At 40.5% G+C, this 25,515-nt stretch overlaps 2 protein-coding genes, 1 gene segment (V, D, J or C) and 1 further gene; 2 read left to right on the top strand and 2 right to left on the bottom strand.

Annotated features, from left to right (window-relative positions):
- Positions 1-9,531, bottom strand: part of Tcrb (T cell receptor beta chain) — a 667,076-nt gene extending 657,545 nt beyond the window's left edge.
- On the top strand, positions 440-5,565 carry Prss58 (protease, serine 58). The gene is made up of 6 exons (NM_175020.3): positions 440-555; positions 689-773; positions 2,962-3,100; positions 3,266-3,522; positions 5,093-5,232; positions 5,316-5,565. The coding sequence occupies exons 2-6, from the start codon at positions 734-736 to the stop codon at positions 5,463-5,465; spliced, it is 726 nt and encodes a 241-aa protein (NP_778185.1). The 5' UTR covers positions 440-555; positions 689-733; the 3' UTR covers positions 5,466-5,565.
- Positions 8,942-9,531, bottom strand: Trbv1 (T cell receptor beta, variable 1). The segment is given in 2 exon segments: positions 8,942-9,236; positions 9,477-9,531. Coding segments are annotated over 2 exon segments (350 nt in total).
- Moxd2 (monooxygenase, DBH-like 2) lies at positions 13,333-22,033 on the top strand. The gene is made up of 13 exons (NM_139296.2): positions 13,333-13,620; positions 14,745-14,891; positions 15,379-15,540; positions 15,788-15,871; positions 16,653-16,820; positions 16,995-17,097; positions 17,271-17,437; positions 18,281-18,372; positions 18,612-18,708; positions 18,848-18,907; positions 20,371-20,501; positions 21,390-21,507; positions 21,791-22,033. The coding sequence occupies exons 1-13, from the start codon at positions 13,333-13,335 to the stop codon at positions 22,031-22,033; spliced, it is 1,860 nt and encodes a 619-aa protein (NP_647457.2).
- Positions 22,034-25,515: the final 3,482 nt, after the last annotated feature.

The raw sequence follows: 25,515 nt of genomic DNA, 5'->3' as shown, positions 1-25,515 counted from the left end.
ACATTCAAATCAGGTTCCTTGATGCTTGTTGAGTTTTAATATTTCCTTATATTTTGGGGTGCATATATTTTAACAGATATGATTTACTTAATCTATATACCAGTGTGTTTGTGTCTGGGTACTTTTGGTAGCACCTATTTGTTTCACTATCACTTCTTCCAGCTTGGGAACTCCTTGAAGATAGAAATGGAAACTTTAAATATATGGGTACCCAACAAAAACACATATTCCAGCTCTGGTAAGGTTTGCATGGTTTTAAATGATGCCTGGTTTGGGTCATAAAGAAGATAACTAAAGTACTTCAAAGAGACACTGAGTGCCAAGCAAGTGGTTACTGTCAGTGCCAGAGTACAGATAAATGCCAGAGTCACACAAATGGGATGGGCATCATCATAGAGGTGGGAGGGGTCTGCATCATGTGTGCAGCCCAGAGAGCAGCCTTCCTGCACAAGTCAAAGAGCAGGAGGCTGTGGAGACTTTGTGAACATCTCTCTTGGATTAAGTAACTTCTTCAAAAGAAGACAAAATTGAGATCTAGACAGCGTGAGTGATCAGGTTTGTTACAAGTAATTTCCTCACTCTGACACCACTTTATACTCTGATGGGGAGAGCTTTTCATAAAGTAAATCCCACCGCTGAAGTAATTCATCAGTATTTTATCTCATTCTCTCGTCTTTATGCTTTACAGAGACACTGAGCTAAAACCCATCTCAAAACAGCTTTCAACATCATAATGAAGTTAGCCTTCCTCTGCATTCTTTCAACCCTGCTTCGTGAGTATCTTCACTTCTTTCACTATTTGCCAGAGGAGTCCTAGGGAAGGCATGGAAGATAGAAAAATGATAGAGGCATCATTTGAAACTTAGTACCTGACTGTTTCTCTCTCAGCACTGCCACAGCACATATCAATTTTAGTTACTTCCCATAAGAATACCTGCCTTCTGCGCTTCAAATTGATTGCTTATGTACTTTGAAGGAGGCGTGGACATTAACACATCTACAAGATATCCATTCCATATTAGGAGCTTATTTTGAACCTATCTGGAACATGATAGATATTGTGGCCTAGGAACAGGAAAGAGAAGGCCCAGGTTAAAAGAGGAATTCAACTAAAGAGTGCAGCATCAGACTTAAAGGTATAAACTTTTGACATGGCTCAGCTCCCCACACTCTATGATCACTGTGTTAGGAAAATGTTAGTTGTTCTGTCTTCTAAATATATCCTACGTCCAATCACATCTCACTACATTTACTGTTCATGATACTCCAAACCAGCATCTCTTCACTGGAATATTCATTTACTTGCCAATAGTTCCCTCCATTTCTACATGTTCTTCTTCCAGGGTTTCTAAGAAGATGATGCCATGACTTTAAATCTTGAAGAGGTCCCACTTCCACTTAGAATACAAGTTTGCATAACTCCAACATCACACAAAATGCACTATCCCTTGTACATTATTCTCTACCACCACCATCCTTACTTACCTCATGCCATGTCAGCCACACTGGCCTCTATGATATTCCTTAGACAGGACCTAGACTTCATATTCTGTCTGTAGCTGTTTCCTCTTTCTGGAATCTCTGGCTCCACACATCTGATAATCTAAATCCTCTGTCTCCATGACTTTGCTCTTTGCTGTTACCCAACCCTGGCCACTGATGCATGATGTTTTACTTTTTGATCTAACATCCACCCACAACCCCCAGACCCCAACACACACAACTGGTATTTTACATCTTTAACTGGCCTAACTCTATCCCCACAGCTTTAATCACTATTCAACATGCTATTTTATTTACTTGGGTTTATTATTTTTAAATATGTTTACAGATTCAGATGTTTAAGAGCATGGCTATCTGTTTCACTCAGAAGCTAACTCAAACTCCTAAACAGAGCCTGGCATATACTAGTATGACATTAATTGATGTTTTTATTTACTCCCTTGTTGTCCTTAGACTCTGAAAGCATTTGCCCTGTTCTTGTCATGGTACTGGCTTTCATTGTTCATGGTACAGTTGTTGGAAGAGAGAGATAACTTGTGAAAGTCTTTGTATCACGTACTATTCCCATTGTTATGACAAATAACTGACAAGCAGCAACATAAAAGAGAAAGGCTCACTTGGCTTATGACTTGAGAGAACATTCCATTAAGGTAGGGAAGCCATGATGACAAGAGCAACCTCTGAATTGGTAGCAGAAACATGTGGTTATTTGCTCACATTTATGCAAATCAGAGGCTAGACAGGAAGTGGAATAGGCTAACAACCTCAAAGCTTGCTCCCTAGAGATCTACTTCGCCAAACATCATCATCAGCCGGTATTCAAGTGTTCAAAGACATGATACTGTGTGGGGCATTTTACGTGCAAATGTTAGCAACAATTTAACATTGGTAAAATGGTTTAGTAATTAGCTAGTCTAACAAATTCCACTTAATTGTATAAAATGAGGGAACTTGTGTTTCTTTTTAAAGTCATTCCTTTATTATTGTATATGTAAGATGAGGGTGTCCATGCGCATTTGTACATTTGTAAAAGTTGTAGGCTACTTTGTGAGGTAGGTATTCTCCTTTCATCTTTGGGTTCTGGAAGAATCAACTCAGGTTGTCAGGCTTGCTCAACAACTGTTCCACCCACTGAACTCGGCTCACAGGCCTAAGAGAACTCATAATTCAAGTAGAAGAATATTTCTTTACAATTAAAAGGATGAACACTTTTTAAAATTTTAAAGTATCTATTTCTATCAACTGTCATTGTCTTCAGAAAAAAATAAGTCACTTTAAAGATTTAGCTTACAATTTAAAAGTGATGAAGAAGAGGTTCAATAAGTTGAAGCTAGTGAAATATATTCCCTGCCCCCCCCCCTTTTTTTTTACTTTGCTGTTATACTTTTGAACTTTTTGGTTTTATTTCAATGTTTTTCTTAGTGATTAATGAAAAGAAACCTATCCTTTTCTTTCCAGGTACCTTTGCCTATAATCCAGATCACATAGCTGGCACCACGCCCCCCTACTTGGTCTACCTGAAGTCTGATTACTTGCCCTGCACTGGAGTCCTGATCCATCCTTTGTGGGTGATCACAGCTGCACACTGCAATTTACCGTGAGTGATAAGAACTTCAGATGGTTTTACTCTTTGAGTTCTCAGGTCACACATAGACCCAGCAACTTGTATATAACTCTCAATAAATGATTCATGGAAGATCTTCAGGGAATGTTACAGAAAATTGATAAACTATTTTTAATCAATATCCCTCTATCATTCTAGGAACCTTCAAGTGATTCTTGGGATAACAAATCCAGCAGATCCCATGGAAAGGGATGTGGAGGTGTCTGACTATGAAAAAATATTCCATCATCCAAACTTCTTGGTCTCTTCTATTTCACATGACCTCCTGTTAATCAAACTGAAAAGACGGATTAAACATAGTAACTACGCAAAAGCTGTCAAACTGCCTCAACACATCGTGTCTGTGAATGCCATGTGCTCCGTGTCTACCTGGGCCTACAATCTATGTGACGTCAGTGAGTTCAAACCATTAAGTGATGGTGTCTGACTTTGCTGGCATTCTCTGAGGACTCTTCCCTGAGCTTCAATAATTCTGCTTTCATGGGACTTTCTTCAAGTTTCTGCTTTCACTGTTTCCTTTTCTTTTACCTCATTGGAAGATTTTTTTCAAGTCTTTTCTCTGATATATCTTTCTATCTTTTGCTTATAAATATAAAAAATAGTTTCAACAGAATACCTAGTAATGTGTAACAGGACTCTATTTTCGTCTCAGAGCTTCAATTTTCTTCACTCTAAAATGAAATACAACATACTATCAAAAGTTTTCAAACCATTTCAAGCAATGAATGAGCTCAAATTCTTGAAATTAGAAATACATAAGATATCAAGTATAAGATCAATCTATAATATTGTGGCAAATAAGGTAGAGCATTACTATGTAAGACTGAAAAAAGGTCCCTGAAGACTAAAGAGAGGGAGAATGGAAAGAAGTTGATCAAGTGATGTATATAGTCTGGTGTTTGAGTGAACAATAAAGTGATTATAATAAGTAATAATATTGTATACTTCAAAACACAAAACTTCATAAAAGAATAAATTTTGAGTATTCTTATCAACACCAGAAAATTATAACCTGGGTCACTCTCACTGGATATAAAAAAGAAAAGTGACTTCCCTGCCCCCCCCCCCCCGCCGCCATGTACCTTATTTTAGTCTAACTCATGAAGTAAACATTTATGAAATTACTCTCAAAAGACATGCAGAGCTATGAGTGTATTGTTATACTAGAAAGTACGGCAAAGAAGTCAATATTTAACTTTGAAAAAATTAGTGTCATATTTTCAAATAAAGATTTAGAAGTAAATACGTATTTAAATTAAAAAAGTAAAAATCTCAAAGTATAGAACTTTTGCCCAAGAATCCTTAAAAAAGGAGCATCTGTAGACAAATAGTACTCTGGTTTCCCGATTCTCTTTGCTTGACAAATTAGAAAACCTTTCTTATTATGAGACTTTGATGTAAAAGAAACAGCTTGAATTAGAGACCAGAAGACACAGTATTAAATTGTACTGTACCACATAGTCTAGTTGTTTTTTCTTCTTTACTTTTACTAGTGTCTTAGGTGGTTCTATTATTATTGTTGTTGTTATTTATTATTATTATTATTATTATTATTATTATTATTTACCAGATAATTAATTAGTTTTGCCATATGACAAATAAGAAATTAGTCTATATATTTGTAAGTTGTAAGTTGCCTCAAGGTCTAAAATTTGCATAGAAAAAGACACTCTATAAATGTTTAAATTTCCAGAAAAAAATTTAAGCAATTCATTTCATTTTGTTGCAAGAATGCCTCACATATTTCAACCACCCACCTAAGGGGATGGACTTTTGCATTATGACAAGTTGTTAATTTGATAATCTCCTGTATACTTATTGTTTAAACTTCTTGGTTTTCATTTCTCAAAATTTGAATTCCTTTCCTGATAATAGAACAAATATTGAAAAAAAAAGGAGGAAAGCAAAGGAAGCTTTGATATTTAGAAAATCTCATGGGAAATATGGTTTTCCTTTTTCTTCTAGCCAAAGACCCTGACTCACTGCAGACCGTGAATGTCACTGTAATCTCTAAGGCTGAGTGCCGTAATGCCTATAAAGCCTTTGACATCACAGAAAACATGATCTGCGTAGGCATCGTGCCAGGGCGGAGGCTGCCTTGCAAGGTAATGGACTCTTAATGCCCTCCTTTCCTCATTGGATTCCTTATCTGTTGCCTGAAAGATGACCTGGTTTTCTTTCTCCATAGGAAGTCACGGCTGCCCCAGCAGTCTGCAACGGGGTACTTTATGGAATCTTGTCTTATGCAGATGGCTGTGTTTTGAGAGCTGATGTTGGCATCTATGCTAGCATCTTTCACTACTTGCCCTGGATTGAAGATACCATGAAAAATAACTGAGCTCCCACAACAGGAGGAATTCTGAAACATGTGACAAGGCACATCCACACCCTCACAATTAAAGGAAATGGGCTCATTAGACCGTGCGAGGCACACCGGCTCACGTCTGTGGAGTCAGTGATTTAGTAGTCACACACATACAACCCTTTCTCCCTCTGTCTCAGAGAATGGGAAGCAGAAGGCTTGTCATTTCTCAACCCAGCTGATAGAACTAGTTAAAGGTGTCACTTCACAATCATTTGGGGTTATCAAACTTGCTAGGCATGTTTTCAGAAAGTTAAACACTTAGCTTGGGAAGATGTTGACTGACAGTGAAGGAGTGAATGAGCTAATAGGGGTATCAGTTGGAGGAAGGATTTAAAGATAGGAACTGTAAAAGGCACTGCATTAAGTCTCCTATCCATACAACTCTAATACCAGACATGGTTAAAGCTTAGTCACTCATTCGGAATGTGTTCTTGCAACATAATGTTAAAGGTCAAAGTTCATTAGTGCTTATAACAGCAGACAAACAGGGTTGAAGAATTAATTTTCCCAGTGTATATCTGCCTATTCATGCAATTAATGTTTTGAGGTGAATATTCAGAGTAATGGGTTTCATCACCACATCCTCACACATTCAGCTCATACATTGCTTTCATGCACTAACATCAGCTGCCTCGGGAACTCTACTTCATTTTGGTTATCACTCAAGTATCCTTTCTCCACTTTTCTGCTTTCTTGAACAGCTTCATTAATGGCCGCTTAGTTTAAACTGACAGGTTGTCATGGGGAATTTTCTTTGGCCAGTTGACTAAAGGTTTAAAAAGCAGCACAAAGACTACAAGTAGATCACTGGAGCCTTTGAGTACAAAAAGTTTCTGAGGCCAAATCTTGTCCTCAAAGAGGTCCTAAAACCTCCAAGTTATCCAAGCCTCGCCCAAGATTTCCTGGAACCAAAACTGTGTGTGACTTGCTAAGTGTGAACTATGACATTTAAATTATGAAAGAAACAAGTAGTATTAAGCTCATAACCATCAACCAAAGAAAATACATGAAGGGACTCGTGGCCCTAGCTGCATATGTAGCAGAGGATGGCCTAGTCAGTCATCAATGGGAGGAGAGGCCCTTGGTCCTGTGAAGGTTCTACGCCCCAGTGTAGGGGAGTGCCAGTGCCAGGATGCGGGAGTGGGTGTGTTGGTGAGCAGGGAGAGGCAGGAGGGAATAGGGGGTTTTTGGAGGGGAAACCAGGAAAGGGAATAACACTTGAAATGTAAATGAAGAAAATATCTAATAGAAAATTTAATTTAATTATTTAATTTAATTTAATTTAAAAAGCTCATAACATCTCACCTTCCAAAAACGATTTCCAGTTTAAATAACTAACAAAAACTTCTTCTCTGGTCCTTTGTTTTACAATGGTTTTAAGATGAGACTAGTGGCTCTTGTTCATAAACAGAAAGCAACGCGCGGCCAAGCCTTTGGGGCCAAGGTTAGCTTGCAGCTCCAGCATGAGGCAAGTCAAGGACTCAGACAGATAAACTTCTGAAGATCCGAAGAAGATGAGAGAGACAGGTGAGGGAGCAAGGAAGACCTTTCTGGGTAACCAAATAAACGGCAGCACCATGAAGAATTATGGGCAAATGGTGCCCCCTGGTGGAAAGACCCTTCATTCTCCACAGCGCTAAGGCAGCAGTATCTCAACCAAAAAGTTTTAATTTGTCTTGGCAATTCCTCACTCCCATGGCTTTCAGTTGCCCACAATCTTCCTCAGACCTGGTTCCGGATCCAGTGCTTCATGATAGCTCACTTTCTGTCATCTCCGTTCCTTCTTCCTCCCCCTCCCCACTCCTTTCCCTCTCTCCTTCCCTGATCCACTCTCCTCCCTTTTCTCCTTCCATTCCTCCCCACTGTCCAAACCAGCCTTGTTGATTTCTAGCTATTTGCCTGGTTTTTGGGCAGTCTTCTTGCTCTGTTCTTTACTCTAGGCATGGCCTTCCTCAGATTGCAAATCGAATTCTAATTCAGAGCTTTCTAGTATAACATTTACTGCTCCTTGAATGCCAATTCTAGACACTTAAATGTTTTTAAGGGGCTTATTTTCTGAAACGTGTGATCAAATTAGATCTACAGTGAATATATTTTGGATTTTTAGCAAGTGTCTCCCTTCCTCTGTGTGTGTGTGTGTGTGTGTGTGTGTGTGTGTGTGTGTATACGCACATTCATGAGTGTCTGCATTTATGTGTGTATATGGTGTATATGTGTATGTGCATATATTGTGTCTATCTCTGTGTATGTATGTATTGTGTCTTGAGTGGGCATATATATGTATATATACATATATATATACATATACATATATGTATATATTGTATATATGTACATGTTTATGTATGTGGGTATGTGTGTATTGTGTGTGTGTATATTGTGTGTGAATGTGTGTATATATTATATGTAAGTATTTTTGTGTGCATGTGTGTTGTGTGTATACATGTGTACATGTGTGTGTACTCTGTGTGTGTGTGTGTGTGTGTGTGTGTGTGTGTGTGTGTGTGTGAACCCATGTCCTCAGGGTTTCAAGCTTGTAAAACATGCTTTATCTTCTGAGCCATTTCCCCATCTCAACATGATTTTCTTATTTAAAGTTTTTCTTTAGGCATAGTTTTCTTTAACTGCTTTGACTAAGCTGATAATTGGCAAAAAGTGAATTAGGTTTAATAGTTTTGAGCTCAGAAGTTTGATATGGGAAAGAGATTTAGTTTTCTTTTAAATTTATTTTGCTATGTTAAATGGCATATTGAAATATTGAAACATTTTAAAGAGCATAATTAATACAAAATAAATTGGACTAATAAAAGGACACAAAGACTCTTTTACAATTGAGTTTGTGAGGTCAATGTGGGTGTGGGTAATAAAAACTTGGGCATTATGGAAATAAGGGTGTTTATTTAAAGGGTGTAGTCAGAGCTGCACATTCAGCAATTCAGTCAGTGTTTATATGAGCTCTCAGAACTTGTCTTGGTTTTAATCCAACCTCACACTGGGAACTGATTCAGGCACCACATGCAACCTGCTATTCACTACCCATATTGTGGAAGGAAGAGCTAATGCCGATCGATGGTTTCAATGGTGCTCTGCATCATATTGTACCAAAGAGTGCACCTGAACTGTGTTGCTCAGCTGCCTGCTGGGTCGGCCACATTAGCTGTCTACATCCAAAATAGAAAACTGCAGTATAGGAGGATAAAAGATGTCTTCCAATCTCACAAGTGGAAGAACCAAAGTCTATGCTCTGAGCTCTCTAGAACCTGACCTTAAGTCACCTTATAACTCATGCACAAAAAGAATAAGTGGTAAATCAGCTAGCACAAGGTGATGGGGAAGTCTGGGTAGGAAGGAAGAAAGCTCAGAAGGGCTTGCAGAGGAGCAAGGCTTGGAAGGCAGGGTAGTCTGTGTGTGGTTTTTGTTTCAATGCGCCTGCAGAGTTTACCACTGTGTCTGCACTGCAGGTGCAGTACAAGGTTCTGCCCTGGCTCATGTTGGCCACTTGCAGCCTCAGCTCCGTATCAGTGACCCGTGTGGCCAGGTAATCAGCACCGGGAAGAGATTTGACCTCTTTGTCCCCAGGACTCCGCAGAGTGAACAGCCACTGTAGTTGCTTTTGGAGATCCTGCTGATACCAGCTCATCCAGGGATACTGGGAATTCTTCAAGATGCAGCGTAGGTTCACAGCTTGACCACGTGGTACCAGACGCCACCTTGGGTTTTGCTCCAGCAAAGTCACTGTGGGGTCTGAAACAAGACGAAAGGAGAAAAACTAGCAAATCTCATGTATAGCCAACTTAGCTACATCCTGAAGAAGAAAATCCACGAGTTATGCAGATAGAAAGCTGTGGAAATCCTTGAGTAGGGAGAGTGGCTATGCCAGATAGCTGTCTTAAAGGACTTGGGGTGGCTTCTCTGCTTTCTAAGCTGAAGAGCCCTGCCTCTCTCTCTCCCTCTACCCACTGGCTTCCTCATTTTCCATCTGACCTGTAGCCACAGAAGCCATGAGTACACAGAGGCACAGAATGCAAAACTGCCACATCTCTGAGACCTCAGGTTCTCTCTATCTCTGTGGGGCATGCAGGGCATCAGGCAAGAGAAGAGAATCCAAACCAGTAAGGTGGTAACGAGAAACTTAAGTCTTGGGGCTGAGGTTCCAAAGGGTGTGACTTCCTCAGGAAACTGACTAAGCTTTCCTCTAAAGTGAAAACCTCAAACTGAAGGTTTGCACCCTTTCCTGTGGTCTGAGCAATGCTCTCTCATCCACACTCATGCACATTGTACACTCACTACAGAACTGAGTGCAGTGACTGGGCCCCTGCATCTTCTCAGTGGTGAACAGATATTCCTGGAAGTGATATGTGTTAAGTATCACCTGTCAATAAAAAAGCTTATGGCCAATGAGCTGATGCAGGAAGTAGGTGGGACATCCAGCAGGAATAGAGAGAATTCTGGGAAATAGTAGGAGAGGGCATGGAAGATTTGCCTGAAAACACAGGAGGTCAGAATCATGGGAGCTGAGCAGAAGTAACTAGTCACTCAAGATAGAATAAAAGTAGAGATTCGCCTGGAACACTGAGGAAAAGGACATAATCCAGCAGGTAGAGGAACTTGAGAAATAGAACAGAGATTCGAGCTGTAATGCTGAGGAGACTGAAGTAAGAAGACAAGGAGAGGAAACCAGCCATGTAGCTAAAGCTGGGTTAGAATAAAAGGCATAATAAGTTGAGAGCAAGTCAGAGAACTAGCTGGAGCTTATGCTCTAGGCATTTATTGATAATTAGTCTCAGGGTCATCACTCCAGGAGCAGGGATGGAAGGAAAACTGGATTTATAGTTTTCACAGATCTGAGTTTGAGTTTCAAGCTCTTGCAAGAGAGTAAAATGTCTCCATTTAAGTGAACATGTGGAGGTGGTTGCAGGGTTATACGAGGCTGTATGCAGTGAATACTCATCTGTCTGACTCCAGGAATGCAAGCAGAAAATCAAAATGGGAGTTTTGTCCTGAATAAAGGAAAACATGCCACTTTCTATAACTGACCTGGCAGAAATAAAGACATTCTAAAGAGACAGTCTTTCAATCTGAACAGCAGGCTATTGATAAAAGTGACCCCAAAGAAAGAGAAATTTCCCCAGGAAAACATGGAAGAAAGGAAAGGCACCAGCGAGAGTGGGAATGTATCTCCTGGAAAGAGATTTCACACAGCTTTAACAAGCCTAGGCAATGGGTCAATGCAGGGCAGGACCATACTTTGAGCTAGATTGCTTATCCTTGGCCCTCTAAACTTCCATCTTGCTTCAGGACCCCCAAGACTGACACAGGGAGTTTACTGGATCTCTGGATCTTTTTCCATGTTACCAATGTGTTTACACTGAAAAAATCTTTTCTACTTTTATTGATTGATTGATTGATTGATTTAGTTAGTTAGTTAGTTAGTTATTTAGATTACTGGTTTGGCTGTTTAAGTTCACTTACTGAGGACAAGTGGACAGAGCTGGCTTGGGGTACTGGCGTTTATTATGCCTCAATCCCAAAGCAAATGGCTAACTGAAGTTCTTATTTAACATGTCATTGTGGACCTGGATGCCAGCTTCACTCAGCATTCCTTAGTCCCTACCTAGTATATGATATGGCCAGAATACAGACCCTCTAATCTAAACTTCTCCAGCCCAGGGGATGGGCTGCCTTTTCCCCAGCTACCTTCCCCTATAAATCCAGCTATTTTTGCTATGCTGTCCTTTTGTCTACTCTTTACTCTCCTGGTCTCCCCTCTTCTCTCTTTTCTCTCTTCTTTCTCCCACCTGCTCCCCCAAGTCCTCAGATGTCCAGGCTCAGGGTCAAGTTCATGCTGGCCTTTCCCAGCTGTCTCTGTCTCTGACTATGGTCTCCCACCATATTTATAATAAAAGTCTTCTGCTTATGTTGGGAATAGACATGTCCTTCTTTTGATTTTTTTTTTCATTTAGCTTTGACCCACAAGTTTGATAACACCTTCAACCTTCATTTTTCTAGAGCATTTACTTTTGAAAAAACAAGTTCCTCCAGCCTCTATAAATCTCCTTAAAAAGCTAAATAAGCTCCCTGTGAGCCTCCTTAAGAGCCAGAAGGAAGAGGGTAGAGAAGATATTCCCTGGGTCTGAAGTCAGTGGCTCCTAGCTCCTCCAGGAGAGCTCTGTTGCTTTTCTAAGGACAGTGTGCTCTGTCCAGCCAAGCAGACTCCAGGAGAAGGAAACCTAGGCCCTTCTCAGTTTACTGAGCTTCACACTGAACCCTCTTCAGCCTAATCCTCTAACAAGATTGGGATCAGAATGTCTCTCACACTCCAGTTATCTCCCTTGCTAACCTTCCTGCCTCCCAAGGTCAGTGCCTCCAGGTATCTGCCTGCCCCCTCTTATCTTGACCAGCTTTCAGTACTGAGCCAGGTTAAGCCTCTTGTTTCCAGATCAGATGGCTAGCTAGCTCCTCGGGGCCTCCACAGGACCAGTGTTGGAGGTCATGGCTACCTCCTTGGGACATTTCTCCACCCCCTGTCCCAATGCATCTTAATCATTACTCAAAGTGCACACAACAGTAGCCAACAACTTTAGTAGCTTTTGATTTCAATAAGTAATTCAACTTAGATCTTAGGGGTATGTGTCCTCTCTGTTGTCTAGTGAACTTCAGGCCATGCAATGGGGATCCAATGAAAAAAGATTTACCTCCTCAAGTCAAGAGACATTAAGTCTTGTACAGTGCAGATTTCTTCTTCCCTGAGAAGTAATAAGCAAATGACACTAATTCCTTCTGCTATAATACACGATCATATCAAAGCACTCAGGGGTCTGCTATTCTGGGAGTGTCAGTGGCTTGAGGAAGGAAGACAAAGTGTGAAGATGAGACAGGCTTTCTTGTAGTCTGTCATTCAACTCCACCATGGTCAGAGTGTGTGACCACACACTACTGATGTTTCTCCTTCCTGTCCTCACTTATCTAAAAATTAAATGAGCTGGAATCACCGTGCAATTAAACAGACCCGTTTCATTATGATCTACTATTCAAATATTCCTTTTTCAGCTTTAGATGTTTACATAATACCAAGGCACTTGAAAGCAAAAAAACTTGGCTAAACCTGGAGGGGAGAATAACTGAACTGTGATTTCTTTGAAAAGCCACTCACATTTGCAGCACAGAAGAGTAAAGCACAAACTGTCCCACAGGCAAATTCACATCTGTTTCTCATCCCCTCCCCTTTTCTTCCCCTCACTTCATGCTCCTCTGTATGAATTGCTAAGCTGTCCACCTTTCTAGAAGTCATTCATCTCTAAATGTTCTTCCTAGCATTAGAAACACAGGTTCCTGCAGGAGACTGAAATTATATTATCGTCTTTCCCCTTAACACCTCCCTCCTCCACTATACCAGGAAGTCAAAAGGATGTGCTTACGTTCCACTGTCTCCATTCTACACATGGACACAATGGTGAAAGACCACAAAACTGGGGAGGGAAAGGGTGTATTCCAGAGGAATGTTATTTGCTAAGGATATAACAGAGGTAGGGTAGATATGGAGGAAGGGGGGGGGGCGGTGACTGAGAACCTCCTTGACTTTACAGGTTTGCACCAGGCTTACAATTTCACATTAGGTTCCTGAATTCAATTGAGACAATCCTACTCTGTGTCCTCCCTGGACACTTGTGGCTCAAGTTATATAAGTGGCACCACTCTGTACACAGTGGATAATCAGATCAGAAGAATACCAACCTGTCCCTCCCCACATGGCACTGTGCCTGGCACAAGTATAGATACATATAAGTCCAGGGCTCTTGAGTGTCTGTCTGCAGGGAAGCTGTTCTGGGCCCCAGGAACCATGGCCTGTGTTCTACTCTTCAGACTTTTCTTACTTTTGGTCCTGGCAGCCTTTTCTCAAGGCAAGCGCCTGGGTCCTACATCTCCCCTTCGTTATTCCAGGTTCCTAGATCCTTCCCGTGCTGTTTTCCTGCGCTGGGACTTTGACTATGAGGCTGAGATAATCACATTTGAGCTCCAAGTCCAAACAACTGGCTGGGTTGGCCTGGGCATCACAGACCGGTACACCTTTGTGGGAAGTGATCTGGTAGTTGGAGGAGTCCTACCCAATGGCAATGTCTACTTTTCGGTAAGTCTAGGGATAAGCAACATGTGTTGAGTTGAAGATGGCTTCACATCCATAGTCTCTAAGCTCCAATCCACCACAAAAGAGCTCCTTTACTGGGCTGAGGGTGCCTTGAGTCTGGAAAAGAACTTTTCTTCTGCAAATACAGCCAAGCATACTGAACTCTAGTTGACTGCAGATTTCTCCCTTCAAAAATGTTCAAGTATTTCAATCTGTCTTCTAGGCCACTTGTCTGTCAGACTTATAAGAGAGAAGAGGTTTTATACTGTAAGAGTCTAATACAACTTACTTTCTAGGAGCAGAGTAAATGAAGGTCAGTGAAGAAATTCAGTTATTAGAATAATCTCTGCCTCCAATGTCCTTTCCACCCACTCAGCTATACTTCAGTTTGAAATTTTCTAATAAGAACAACGGCAGCCAAAGAAGCAAAATTGTGCTTTTGTTCCAAATTCTTTTCATTTTTAACCTCTAACATCACCAAGAGGGATTACTATAATTCATTGGTTCTCAACCTTTCTAATGCTGTGATCCTTTAACACACTTCCCCATGTTGTGGAGATACCCAAGCATAGAATTATTTTTGTTGCTATTTCATAACTGTAATTTTGCTATTGTTATGAATTGTAATGTAAATATCTAATATCCAGGATATCTGATATGTCACCCCTGTGAAAGTGTCCTCTGATAGCCCTAAGCGGTCACATTTCACAGGTTGAGAACCTCTGCTATAATCTGCCTTTTACAAATGAAATAATAGTTCATTTGTCTCCTCAGACTCACACATTCTAAGCTCACAATCACATCTGTGAACTGCAGTTATATAGTGTTCTGCTCATTACAGTTCACAAAAATGTATAATCAAAGCATCATGAAAAATAATAGATAATTTAGAGAACAGGTTTTCCTAAAGATTGCATTGAAGGATTATTAGAATTTATGAAGCTAACATTTGAAGTGAAAATAATAAAGCCAGGTTGTGAATCTCCAACAGCTGTGTCTATCTCAGGAACACATCCATTTGTGCAATGTAGGTAGCTGGCTTCTGACACTTTAGCATATACCTGCTGTCCCAAAGCTTAATTGTTTGGGATCCTGGTTCTTACTTCTTAATGATCACTGGTCCCCAGGATCAGCACCTTCTGGATGAAGACACTCTAGAACAGGATGGGAGCCAGGATGCTGAACTCCTAAGGCTCACAGAAGATGCTGTCTCGACCACCATGCGCTTTTCCAGGCCTTTCAGAACCTGTGATCCACATGATCGTGACATTACGGTAAGATGTGGAAGAGGGAAAAATATTTAGTCACAATCAGTTTCTCCTGGAAAGATATAGTTACCCTGAGTCAGGCATCCAGTCATAATTCATGGAACTTGTATCCATTGGTCTTTTTGGGCACTGCCCAACTGTATCACCTCTTGAAATCTGCAATGATTTCTTGGCATGATCTCACCCAATGACTAAGTGCCTACCCATTTTATTCTTCCCATATTAAAGAACTCTAACCAATTCCATTGAATATCAATATTTTGAGTTCAAGTTTGGTTCAACCTTCTTATTCTGCAGGTGTATAAAGAAAGAATGGGAAAGGATTAAGCATGACAAATGAGTTAACCTCAGAGGTAGAACTAAAGCCACACTAATCTTGTCTCAAGTTATTCTCATTCCACAGTGTAGATGAATGGCACAAAAAAGAAATTAAATATAGGTAAATAAAAATTGCTGTTAAATGTCAGGCCTTCAATGTCCGTGGTACCCATAGAGTGATACCATGAGGGTCCTGGCTGCCTATGGCCCGGATGACATACCAAAGATGAGTCGGGAGCATACTTTTGTCAAGTCCATCTTCTTGCTTCAAATGCTACAATATGATGATCAAGATGCCCCTGAAGACACCATCATCCATGACTTGAAGATCAGTAATGTAAGACCCCACCATACCATCTATCTGCCTCCACCTTTTTCCATCTCCTCACTCATCCCAGACCCTTCATCTTGCACCCAATACCTGCACATTCCTTAGAGAAAAGTTACTATGAGTTCCCTTGACCCTGTGAGAAGTCCCAATCTAGCCCTAAGATAACCCCTGCTTCCTAACCTGTCTATTTCCCTAATTTTAGGGAACCCTCATTCCCATTCCACTCAGGTATTTTTTTTTCATCTTTCCCCAGTTCATCATTCCAGAGGATGATACCACATATGCCTGTACCTTTCTCCCACTCCCTATTGTCAGCAAAAAGCATCACATCTACAAGGTATGTGAACCAAGAGACAAAGTCTGCCAAAGTAAGGAAGTCACTGTAGCAAAGCAATGGGCATGTTGGATTCTGGAGATTGAAAAGGTTGCTATGAGGAAATAACAGGGAAGGAAATGTGGGGTAGGGCCAGGTGGAGTTTTATAGGGTTGGAAGCCACATAATTTCTGGGGCCAGAACTATAACTACCCAAAGCACTTTATTCAAGTGAAGGGTATTCTAACAGAAGATAGTAATTAGTATGTTTTTGAAAATAGCAATTGCAAGTCCCATCATGATCACAGAATTGTTCTCTTTTAGCAATAGAGCTAGAAAAAGCAAGAAAAGGATGTGGCTATGCACTGTCAGCCAAAAAGAGAATCAAGTCAGAATGAACTCAAAATCAGTCTTCTATTTTTTTAAACTGTTTTTACTTTAGGCCAAGTACAAGAATATAACTTTGCAAGTTCCAAGGTATGGGGGGGTGGGGCATTTAAAAAATGGGTTTCAAAAGAATGTGGACACCTTATGCAAATTGTAAACTGACTGAGGTCACTAAAGACAGCTCCCTGGTGATCGAGCACTGTGAGCTGTGCTCCCAAGAAATGTTTTTAAAGAGATGGGGGTTGACAGAAGAGTCTAGTAGAGTTTAGGGGAAATGATAGGTTTAAGGAAGAGAAACAGAAGAGGACAAACTCAGAGAAGCAGAGAATGGCATAGCTTTGGGAGGCAGGAAGGATTGGAGAGAATAAAGATATGACACATAATCTTAACTATCATCTGCCCTCCTTTCTCTGTCCAGTTTGAACCTATATTGGTGGAACGCAATGAGACGATGGTGCATCACGTTCTCGTGTATGCATGTGGCAATTCTAGTGTGCTCCCCACAGGCATCGGCGAATGCTATGGATCAGACCCTGCCTTCTCTCTCTGCTCCCACGTCATCGCGGGCTGGGCTGTCGGGGGCCTTGTGAGTCATGAGATGAAGGCATTTTGTGACAAAGGGGTACATGCTGTTAGGCCATGGGCTAATAGAAGAACTGGGGGCATAGAAGTTCTAAAAGAAAGGTTAGAAAGCCAGGGCAGAGCCAGAGTTTGTCTCTACCCTTTCTCACATCACTGCCATGGTTTTCAATCTTCACAGAGTTACCAGTTTCCAGATGATGTGGGCATCTCTATTGGAACCCCCTTTGACCCTCAGTGGATCAGACTGGAAATTCACTACAGCAATTTTCAGAACCTTCCTGGTGAGTATCCAAAGGACATGTGAGAGGGCAGCTGGTAGAGGCAACTGGTTCTGCTGGATATGGAAGATCTATGGCATACATGCTGGATGCTGTTAATCACAGCCCATTTCAACTTTCCTGAACATTGTGACCCACTCCCACCGTCTGAGGAGAATATTTTCTTTGTACTCTAGGTATCCGTGATACCTCAGGGATGCGGCTGTTCTACACCTCGCACCTTCGCAAATATGACATGGGAGTCCTCCAGCTGGGCATCTCAGTTTTCCCTATTCACTTTATACCCCCGGGTGCAGAGGCTTTCTTGTCCTATGGACTATGCAAAACAGACAAGTTTGAAGAGGTGAAGCTGAGACACATAAATTCTCTGAAGTTTCTTGTTTTCCATCAGAGTTCTGGTCTAATTCCAAAATTCACAGCCTGAGCCACAGATGTGAAAAAAGATGACTAAAGCCTGTTGCTCAGAAAAGTGGCAAGCACACATTCTGCCAGAGAGAAATATGTCAGGCCTTTAAGGGCAAAGAACTTGGGTGAAAAGTGAGACAGAATGGTTCAGTGGGAATAGAGTAAATGAGAACATCCATATGGGAAGACAGAAAACAAAATATAATGGTCAGGAGGCAGAGAGAAGGGTTGGAAATGTTGTCTTCTTGGTATGGTATGACACAGTCAATGCAGTCATGACTTCATAGTAGCTATGGCTGCCTGCAGTAAGCCAACCCAAGACTGGTCCTATCAACTCTCAGTTGGGGATTAAAAATGGGCCTTTCCTTGCTAAAGTATTGGTTACTGATGGGTTGTGGGAGAAGAAAAATCATTGTGAATTCACCAATGATCCCAGCACGATCGACCAGCTAGTTCCAAACCCATGGTCACACAGGTGATCCAGTTTAAACTCAGTGGATGCCACACAGCACACCAAAATAAAATAGCAAAATTTTGAATATGGGAAGGGGGCTTTATGGAAAAGGGTGGGTAATAGGCTTAGCAAAGAGATTAAAGGGAGTGGGATAGTTACCAGAATACACTTCATGTATGAAATTGTCAAAGAAAACTCAATGAAATCTAAACACAAAAAGTTAAGAGAGCAGTTCTTTACTAGATCAAGAAAAAGATGCAATCAGCATCAATGGAGGAAAAATAAAGCTTGAGTTCTTGACCAATCCTGTATGCCTTCCTGTTACAGCTGAATGGGGCTCCAGTATCTGACATATATATATCAGCCTGCCTGCTCCACACCCACTTAGCTGGGCGGTCACTGCAAGCTCTGCAATACAGGTAATTAAAAACCTTGAACCTTTTCCTTCTGTGTATGGCAATAGTTACTACTTCTGCAAGATGTTATCCTCGTTTAAGAATAGAAGAAGCTAAACTAGAGTGGAATAGACTGAAAGAAGAATCTTTTAGGTTTATTTCATTTGCATTTCCTGAATGAGGATACATACTGCATCTTTATTGGTCTGGCCTTCTCTGCTTCATCTTCTCATTTCTGTCCTTCTGCTCTTCTCTTCCTCTAGAAATGGAACCCAACTCCAAGTAGTATGTAAAGATTTTTCCTATGATTTCAATCTGCAAGAGTCTCGGGACTTACCTCATCCTGTGGTGATTAAGCCGGTAGGATGCTGGAGAGGCATAACGGCTGGAGCAAGGGGGAGCACAAAGAGACTGTAGCTCATTGTTAGCCCAGACAGCTCTAAGACTGTAGCAGTTTCTCTTTGACTTACTCTCTGCTCTCATATTTCACTGTGAATAGGGGGATGAACTGCTGATAGAATGTCATTACCAGACACTGGATCGTGACTTCATGACTTTTGTAAGTGGCTTTCTCCACAGCAGTAGCAATTATTTTAGCCTTTGAAGAAAGTTATATACTAGCTTTAACTGTCTTATAACTCTTTCTTCCAGCTTATGTTTTCCTCTCTTCTGTGAGGCTTTTTCTTACAATTCCATGCATCCAAGATAGAGATTCTGTACACTTTCTATCGGTGATCCACTAAGACCATAAGAGCATGTGTTATGGTATCTCTATCTCTCATCTTCCCAGCACCATTAATGAACTTAGAGTCATAACTGCCCTGGATTGGAATGCCAGCATAATCATTTAGCAGCTTTATTATCTAGACAAAGTATTCAAAATCTTGGCTTCAGTCTAAATTCATAAGGAAAAAATAATGCTACCCACTCATAAGATTATTGAAATAATTGGTTACCACATATATGACAATGGGACCATCACCTACCTTATAGTAGATGCTCATTTGGAGCTAACTATTGTTACCATAATTACCACATAAAGGACAATGGGACCATATCCTTACCTTATAGAAGATGATCACTTAGAGCTAACTATTGTTACCATGATTACAAAAAAAACCCAATAATTTTATATAGAGACCAATTCAGTGCTTCAGAAAGGATTGCACGCTTTCAAGGAAGGAAACACAACCATACATGTTATTGTAAAGTCAAGATAGGAGACATAAAAATGGAAAAATAGGATTATAGTTTAGGACTATTTCAGGAATCATAAGACAACACATTCATCATATGATAACAGTACATAGGTATGGTTCTAGACAATAGCAATGCTGAGTTCTGGAGGACAGAAATGACAAAGCCATCCATCAGCAAGGAATGTTTTCAGTATACATGAAGAAAAATGAGCTCAGGTGGGATTAAAGAACATGGGAAGACATTTTTGGCTAGGAAGAGTTCTCAAAGCAGAAAAGATGCTGTCCTACCCACAACTCTTAGATAGCAGGGTGTAATTCTCAAATTGTATTTGCTAGCTCAATGATAGAGGGATTCATAGATAGGCTAAGGGTTCCTGTACATAATCAAATAATCTGCCTTAGAATAAAGTATCACACGTATATTATATTATATTATATTATATTATATTATATTATATTATATTATATTATATATAAATGATCAGCGACTTTAGGGAGAGGAGAATGTAATAAAGCCAGGGGGCTGGCTGACACGGGCAAAGTAGGGAGTCTAACCCACACCAGAGGGTAACAGTGAAAATGTAAAGGATTAGAAAGATATGTAGAATACTCTAAAGAATAATTCTTTAGAAATAATATCAATACTTGTTCAATGGCAGGAAACTGAGGAGAAAGGAAGTGATCTGGTAAGGTGTGGTGAACTGGACTCGAGGGGAAGAGAAAGAGCACTATGAAACAGTGACAACTTTCACAGTTTGTTGTTTGCCTTTTCCCTCTCTGCATGCTTTTGTGTACTTGTCTCTCCCTCTCTCACCTTCTCCAGGGAGGTGCCAGCACCATTAATGAGATGTGCCTCATCTTCTTCTTCTACTATCCCAGAATTAACATCTCCAGTTGCATGGGATACCCTGATATCATCTATGTGACCAATGAGCTGGGGGAAGAAGCATCAGAGTGAGTCAGTCTAACATCAAAAGCCCACACGTGCATGGGAAGGGACCTCGTCAGGGGCTGGGCGAATCACACCTCACCATTCTCACCCTGTTCCATTCAGTGTTGATTCAAAAAGCTCTGAAAACAGAAGTTGTCCTTGAAAGTTTCTGTATCTGACCCTTGAAAGTCAGATCCCTTGTCATAAATTCCTATCTTTCAGGCTTCACTCAAAAACTTATTTGCATTCATATCACAACCTATAAGTAAATGGCCACTTTTGTGTGATTCTAATAAGAGGTTGTAAACATCTTTCTTAACAGACACATATACAATTTCAGGGCAAATTCAGATTTTTCTTTCTTTGTTTCTTTGTTTCTTTGTCTCTCTATCTATCTCTATCTCTAATCTCTATCTCTATCTATCTCTATCTCTATCTCTATCTCTATCTCTATCTCTATCTCTATCTCTATCTCTCTCTTCTATTGAGACAAGATTTCTTACTTTGTATCCCTGGCTGTCCTGGAACTTGCTCTGTAGACCAGGTTGTCCTCAAACTCACAGAGGTCTTCAGGCCTCTGCCTCCTAAATGCTGAGATTAAAGGTGTGCACCACCACAAATAATTGCAGATTTACAGAAGCTAATTCAACCAGCTCTCAGACCCTATGGTGCCTATGTCCTTAAAGAGCATCCTTTTTTCTATGTCCTAAGTCCTCTCTGATATTTATTTTTCTTACCAAACTCACTAAGAATTTCCACTTAGTTAAACAACATTCTATGTGACTTATACTAGTGTGAAAGGTTTATATTAGTGCAGAATCAAAACTGAAGGTGTTCTTTCACAATTTCGTCTGAGCTATAAGTCAACATCAATTATTGCCATGCCCCTACCTTAACCCTTCTAACCACAGGAATCCCATGGAGAACCTGATGGTCCTGGATAATGTGGAGTGGACTCCAGAGAACATTAAGAAAGCTGAGAAAGCCTGCAAGGAGTCCCAGCAGACAGTATTGATCAAGACCATTGATGTGCGTGTCACAGTAGAAGCCACCCTGCAAGGTTGAGGGATGGCACTGGGCAAGGCAAAGACACACAAAGGATGATGGCAGCAAATAACAAAGATAGGAAGTGTGAATTGGGAGAGGGAGTCACAGGAAGAAGAAAGGCAAGCTGCTGCTTTCCTGCATTGTAGAGGCTGTTGCAGTCTCCCAGTTTAGCTTGTAAGGGTGGGGTGGCACAGTAAAGTTTCAAGAAATGGAAAGATGGTAGGGATATTTCTGAATCTACTCCATTTCTTTCTATCTCCTACAGGAAGAAGTAGAAAATACAACAGGTTGGATTCCTGATATTATACCAACTCCTCGAGGACCATGCTTAGAGTCTACTGGAGGCAAGGTGGAACCTCAGGACAATACCCCGGCAGGCTTCAGGGCTGTACCACTGGCCCTCTCTGGCTCCAATACTGCTACTCTGAGGCCCCTGCCCATGATTGCTGTACTGTTCCTGCAGGGTAGCCTCTCGTGTCTCCTTGCAATGCTGCAGACTGGAGTATGATTCTGTCTCCTCATGATACTTACTCCCTTATCATGAGCTACAAAAACAGCTTGCCAATTTGACCCCTCTAAGTGTCCTTTTGACACTTTCCATAACCGAAACCATGATACTACAGGTTCTAGGTTTTTATCCACAATTTACTGTCCAAATCACTCTTAAGGTTTCAGGACCATTAATAGAATCACATGTTTTATGAGAAATTCTGCCTCTAAGCCTGAGTGTTAGATGGTGGATCCACTCTCCAAGAATTCTAGTGTCCTGCTTTCTTTCAAATTGATGCTATGAGTAAGATGGAGCTTTAGTACAGAGGGAGATCATGGTAAACCCCTTGGCATGTACGTGGCCCTGGAGAAGGCATTACTTCTCTATTTTAATGATAGTTTGTGTCCAGTCTTTTCAGAGCAATGTGAGTAGGCTATATAGATATACTAGAGAATAAAGGGTAATTTTTGATAAAGGAAGGGACTCTGTGTACATAGAGATAAAATTTCTAAGTATCACATTAAATAGAATTCAACTTGCTTCCTTTGGCAGTCTCTTTCATTTGAGTCTTTGGTCCAGGAAAAGCAGCTTGGAAGTCTCTTGAATTATCAGCTTAAAGCATCAGGAAGATTTGGTTGCCCCAAATACAACATGCAATATGCCATCCTTGTTCTCTACACCCGAGTTTCTACTGTTGGATGGTCTTTGTTTATCCTAAATCAAGTTATATTGCCACATGTGAGTCACTTAGAATGAAGAATCTATCTGGAAACCCAAGGTGAATTGAGCTCTGAGAATAAGTAAAATCAAACTAGAGAAAAGCAAGTTCTTATCCTTGTAGCACAAGGCTTGTCTAAGAATTCTGTGGGGGAAAGAACAGAGACTAAGAACAAATATTTTGTGGAGTTTCAGTTATTATTAAAAGTCCAGAAGAGTGAGTTTATTTGGTATTTTATGGAAATCATGTCTATGAATTCTCAGCTAGATTTAAAGTTACTTTGCCAATCTATGAAATGAGCTACTCATTATATCTTCTAGAAGGCATCCCCTACCTTGGGTGTACCAAGGTGTTTGGTAGGGTATCTTAATCTCCTGATAATCAAGAATATGATTTCAGCAAACTCCATATCACAGCTTCAGGGGCTGTGATCTAATGTCAGAGAATATGATTTCAGCAAACTCCATATCACAGCTTCAGGGGCTGTGATCTAATGTCAGAGCGCTGATTCCTGATGGACTGGTCCCTCCTCTAACAGTAGTGAGATGTACTGAGGACATGAGAAGTAATGAGCTCATCAATTCCTTGGCTAGGACAATACCCTAAGGCTATGCATCCTCAGAACCACAGTACATTCAACTCCTGAACTGATCAGAATCACATCCAAGCCTCATAGTATATAAACAGAACTTCTTGCCACCTTAAACAAAGGTTTTCCAAGTTCATGTTCCTTTAGGATGTTTCCTTAGACCACTTACATTGCCCAACAATGTAGTAGGCAATCTTTTGAGGAAATATTGAATCAGATGCTGATGATCTGTAAAATGTGGTATAAGGAAACTTTTATGGTTCAGAAGTTTTAAACCACACTACCCTTAAAATCTGTATCTCCTCTGGTATATTTATGAAGGGTCTTGGATTTGTGATTCAAGGAGGAGGGCATTGAGACAGGCTGACTTTTTTGAAAGATTATTAGAAGAGTTAGTGATATCTTAAAAAGATGACAACATGGCAGGGATTAAGGCAAGCTCCTTCTTATAGGTTTCAGAGAATGGAGTATATATCTCACAGTTAATGAACTTACTGCATATAGTCAGGCTATCTCTGATACTAGGAGGAGAGGAATGGAAGAGTGATTCTGTATTTCCAGCAAGGAGGAAGGGAATCTTGCTAACTTATGATTTAGAGGTTATGGGTAAATAGGGGAAATGGGTACATTTATTTAAGGTTAACTTGTTACAAGGGTGAGGGATGTGCCATCAATGGCCCTCTGGTGTCTTGAGGCTGGTAGCCTGGACATGGAAACTTCTTTGACTAAATTAGAGTTAAGATATCAGCTATGACTCCAGACCTGAGGTGGTGGTACAGAGATTGGCAAAAATCCTTGGAAATCAGTGGCCAGAAAGTCTACCTAACTGATGAGCTCCGACTTTATTGTGAGCTCTTGTCTTAAAAATAAGATGGAATGTGACTAAGGAAAACACTTTGTATTGACTTCTGCCATCCATACACAGGAGGTAACATGTGTGTGTACTCATACATGCACATGTGTACACATGCACAAATATGCACATATACATACAGGTCATGTACACAAAAGCACACATTCAAACTCATAACTCACTCCTAAGTTTGTGCTACCCAAAATGCAGTATATTGGGCTTCTCTTAGTGAAGATACAAGTAAGGAGATACAAGATATGCTCTATAGAAATAATTTTGCCTTTTGTTTTGGTTGGAATGATCAAGCAAGAGCCATGTGTTCCCTAGCATAAGAAATCAGCTATGTTCAAGTGACTATAGCTAAGCCGGGCAGTGGTGGCACACATCTTTAATCCCAGCACTTGGGAGGCAGTGGCAGGTGGATTTCTGAGTTCAAGGCCAACCTGGTCTACAAAGTGAGTTCCAGGACAGCCAAGGCTACACAGAGAAACCCTGTCTCAAACAACAACAAAAACAAAAAACAACAAAACAAAACAAAACAAAACAAAAGACTATAGCTTGTGAGTCAATTCTAAGAAACAAGTGTAACTGATGGACCTGTGTTCCTCATGTAGAGTACCACTGAATGATCCAAAACATAGTACATCTATTGTGCCATACAAGAAGTTGGGAACATATCATGTAGACATAAGGAAGTGGCTTTTAAATCCTTTGGTCTTAGGACCTCTTTATATTCAAAACCTGTAGAGAGAATATCTTGTGTCTATATGGACTTGGTATCTGTCATTAATAAATTTGATGGCCTATGGCTTAGACAGGAAATATGAAATGGGGCAACTGGGAGGCAGAAAGAATTCTAGTATAATGTCAGAGACAGGAGATTCACCCACGACTAGATAGAAGCATGGTACCTGAGCACAGGTAACCAGCCACATGGCAGAATGTAGATTAAAATAAATGGGTTGTTCTAAGTCATGATCTGGTCAGAGAAGAGCTTAGCTATAGCTAAGGTATTTGTAAATATATTTTGAGTCTGAGTCTTATTTCTGGGAGCTCTAACTTCAATAAATGTTGAACCAACATGAAGTGAGAACTTAATTAGAACCCATGTTAGATTAAAAGATGCGGGTAAAAAGCAGAGAGACTTCAAGGTAGCAGGACAATAGGCATGATTTCTACAAATAAATACATAAATAAATTAATGAATGAATAGCAGGCCAAAGCCAAGGCTTACCAGAATAGCACAAGACCAGCAGCTGAGATTTCCTAGCCAAGGAGCAGGAACCTACAGAGAGATAGTATGCAAGGTGTTTTTTGTGTGTTTGTTTGTTTGTTTGTTT

This window comes from Mus musculus, chromosome 6 (genome assembly GCF_000001635.26).
Source record: "Mus musculus strain C57BL/6J chromosome 6, GRCm38.p6 C57BL/6J".
Taxonomy (NCBI): Eukaryota; Metazoa; Chordata; class Mammalia; order Rodentia; family Muridae; genus Mus; species Mus musculus.
The sequence above is the reverse complement of the archived record's forward strand: the minus strand, read 5'-3'. Positions and strand labels throughout refer to the sequence as shown.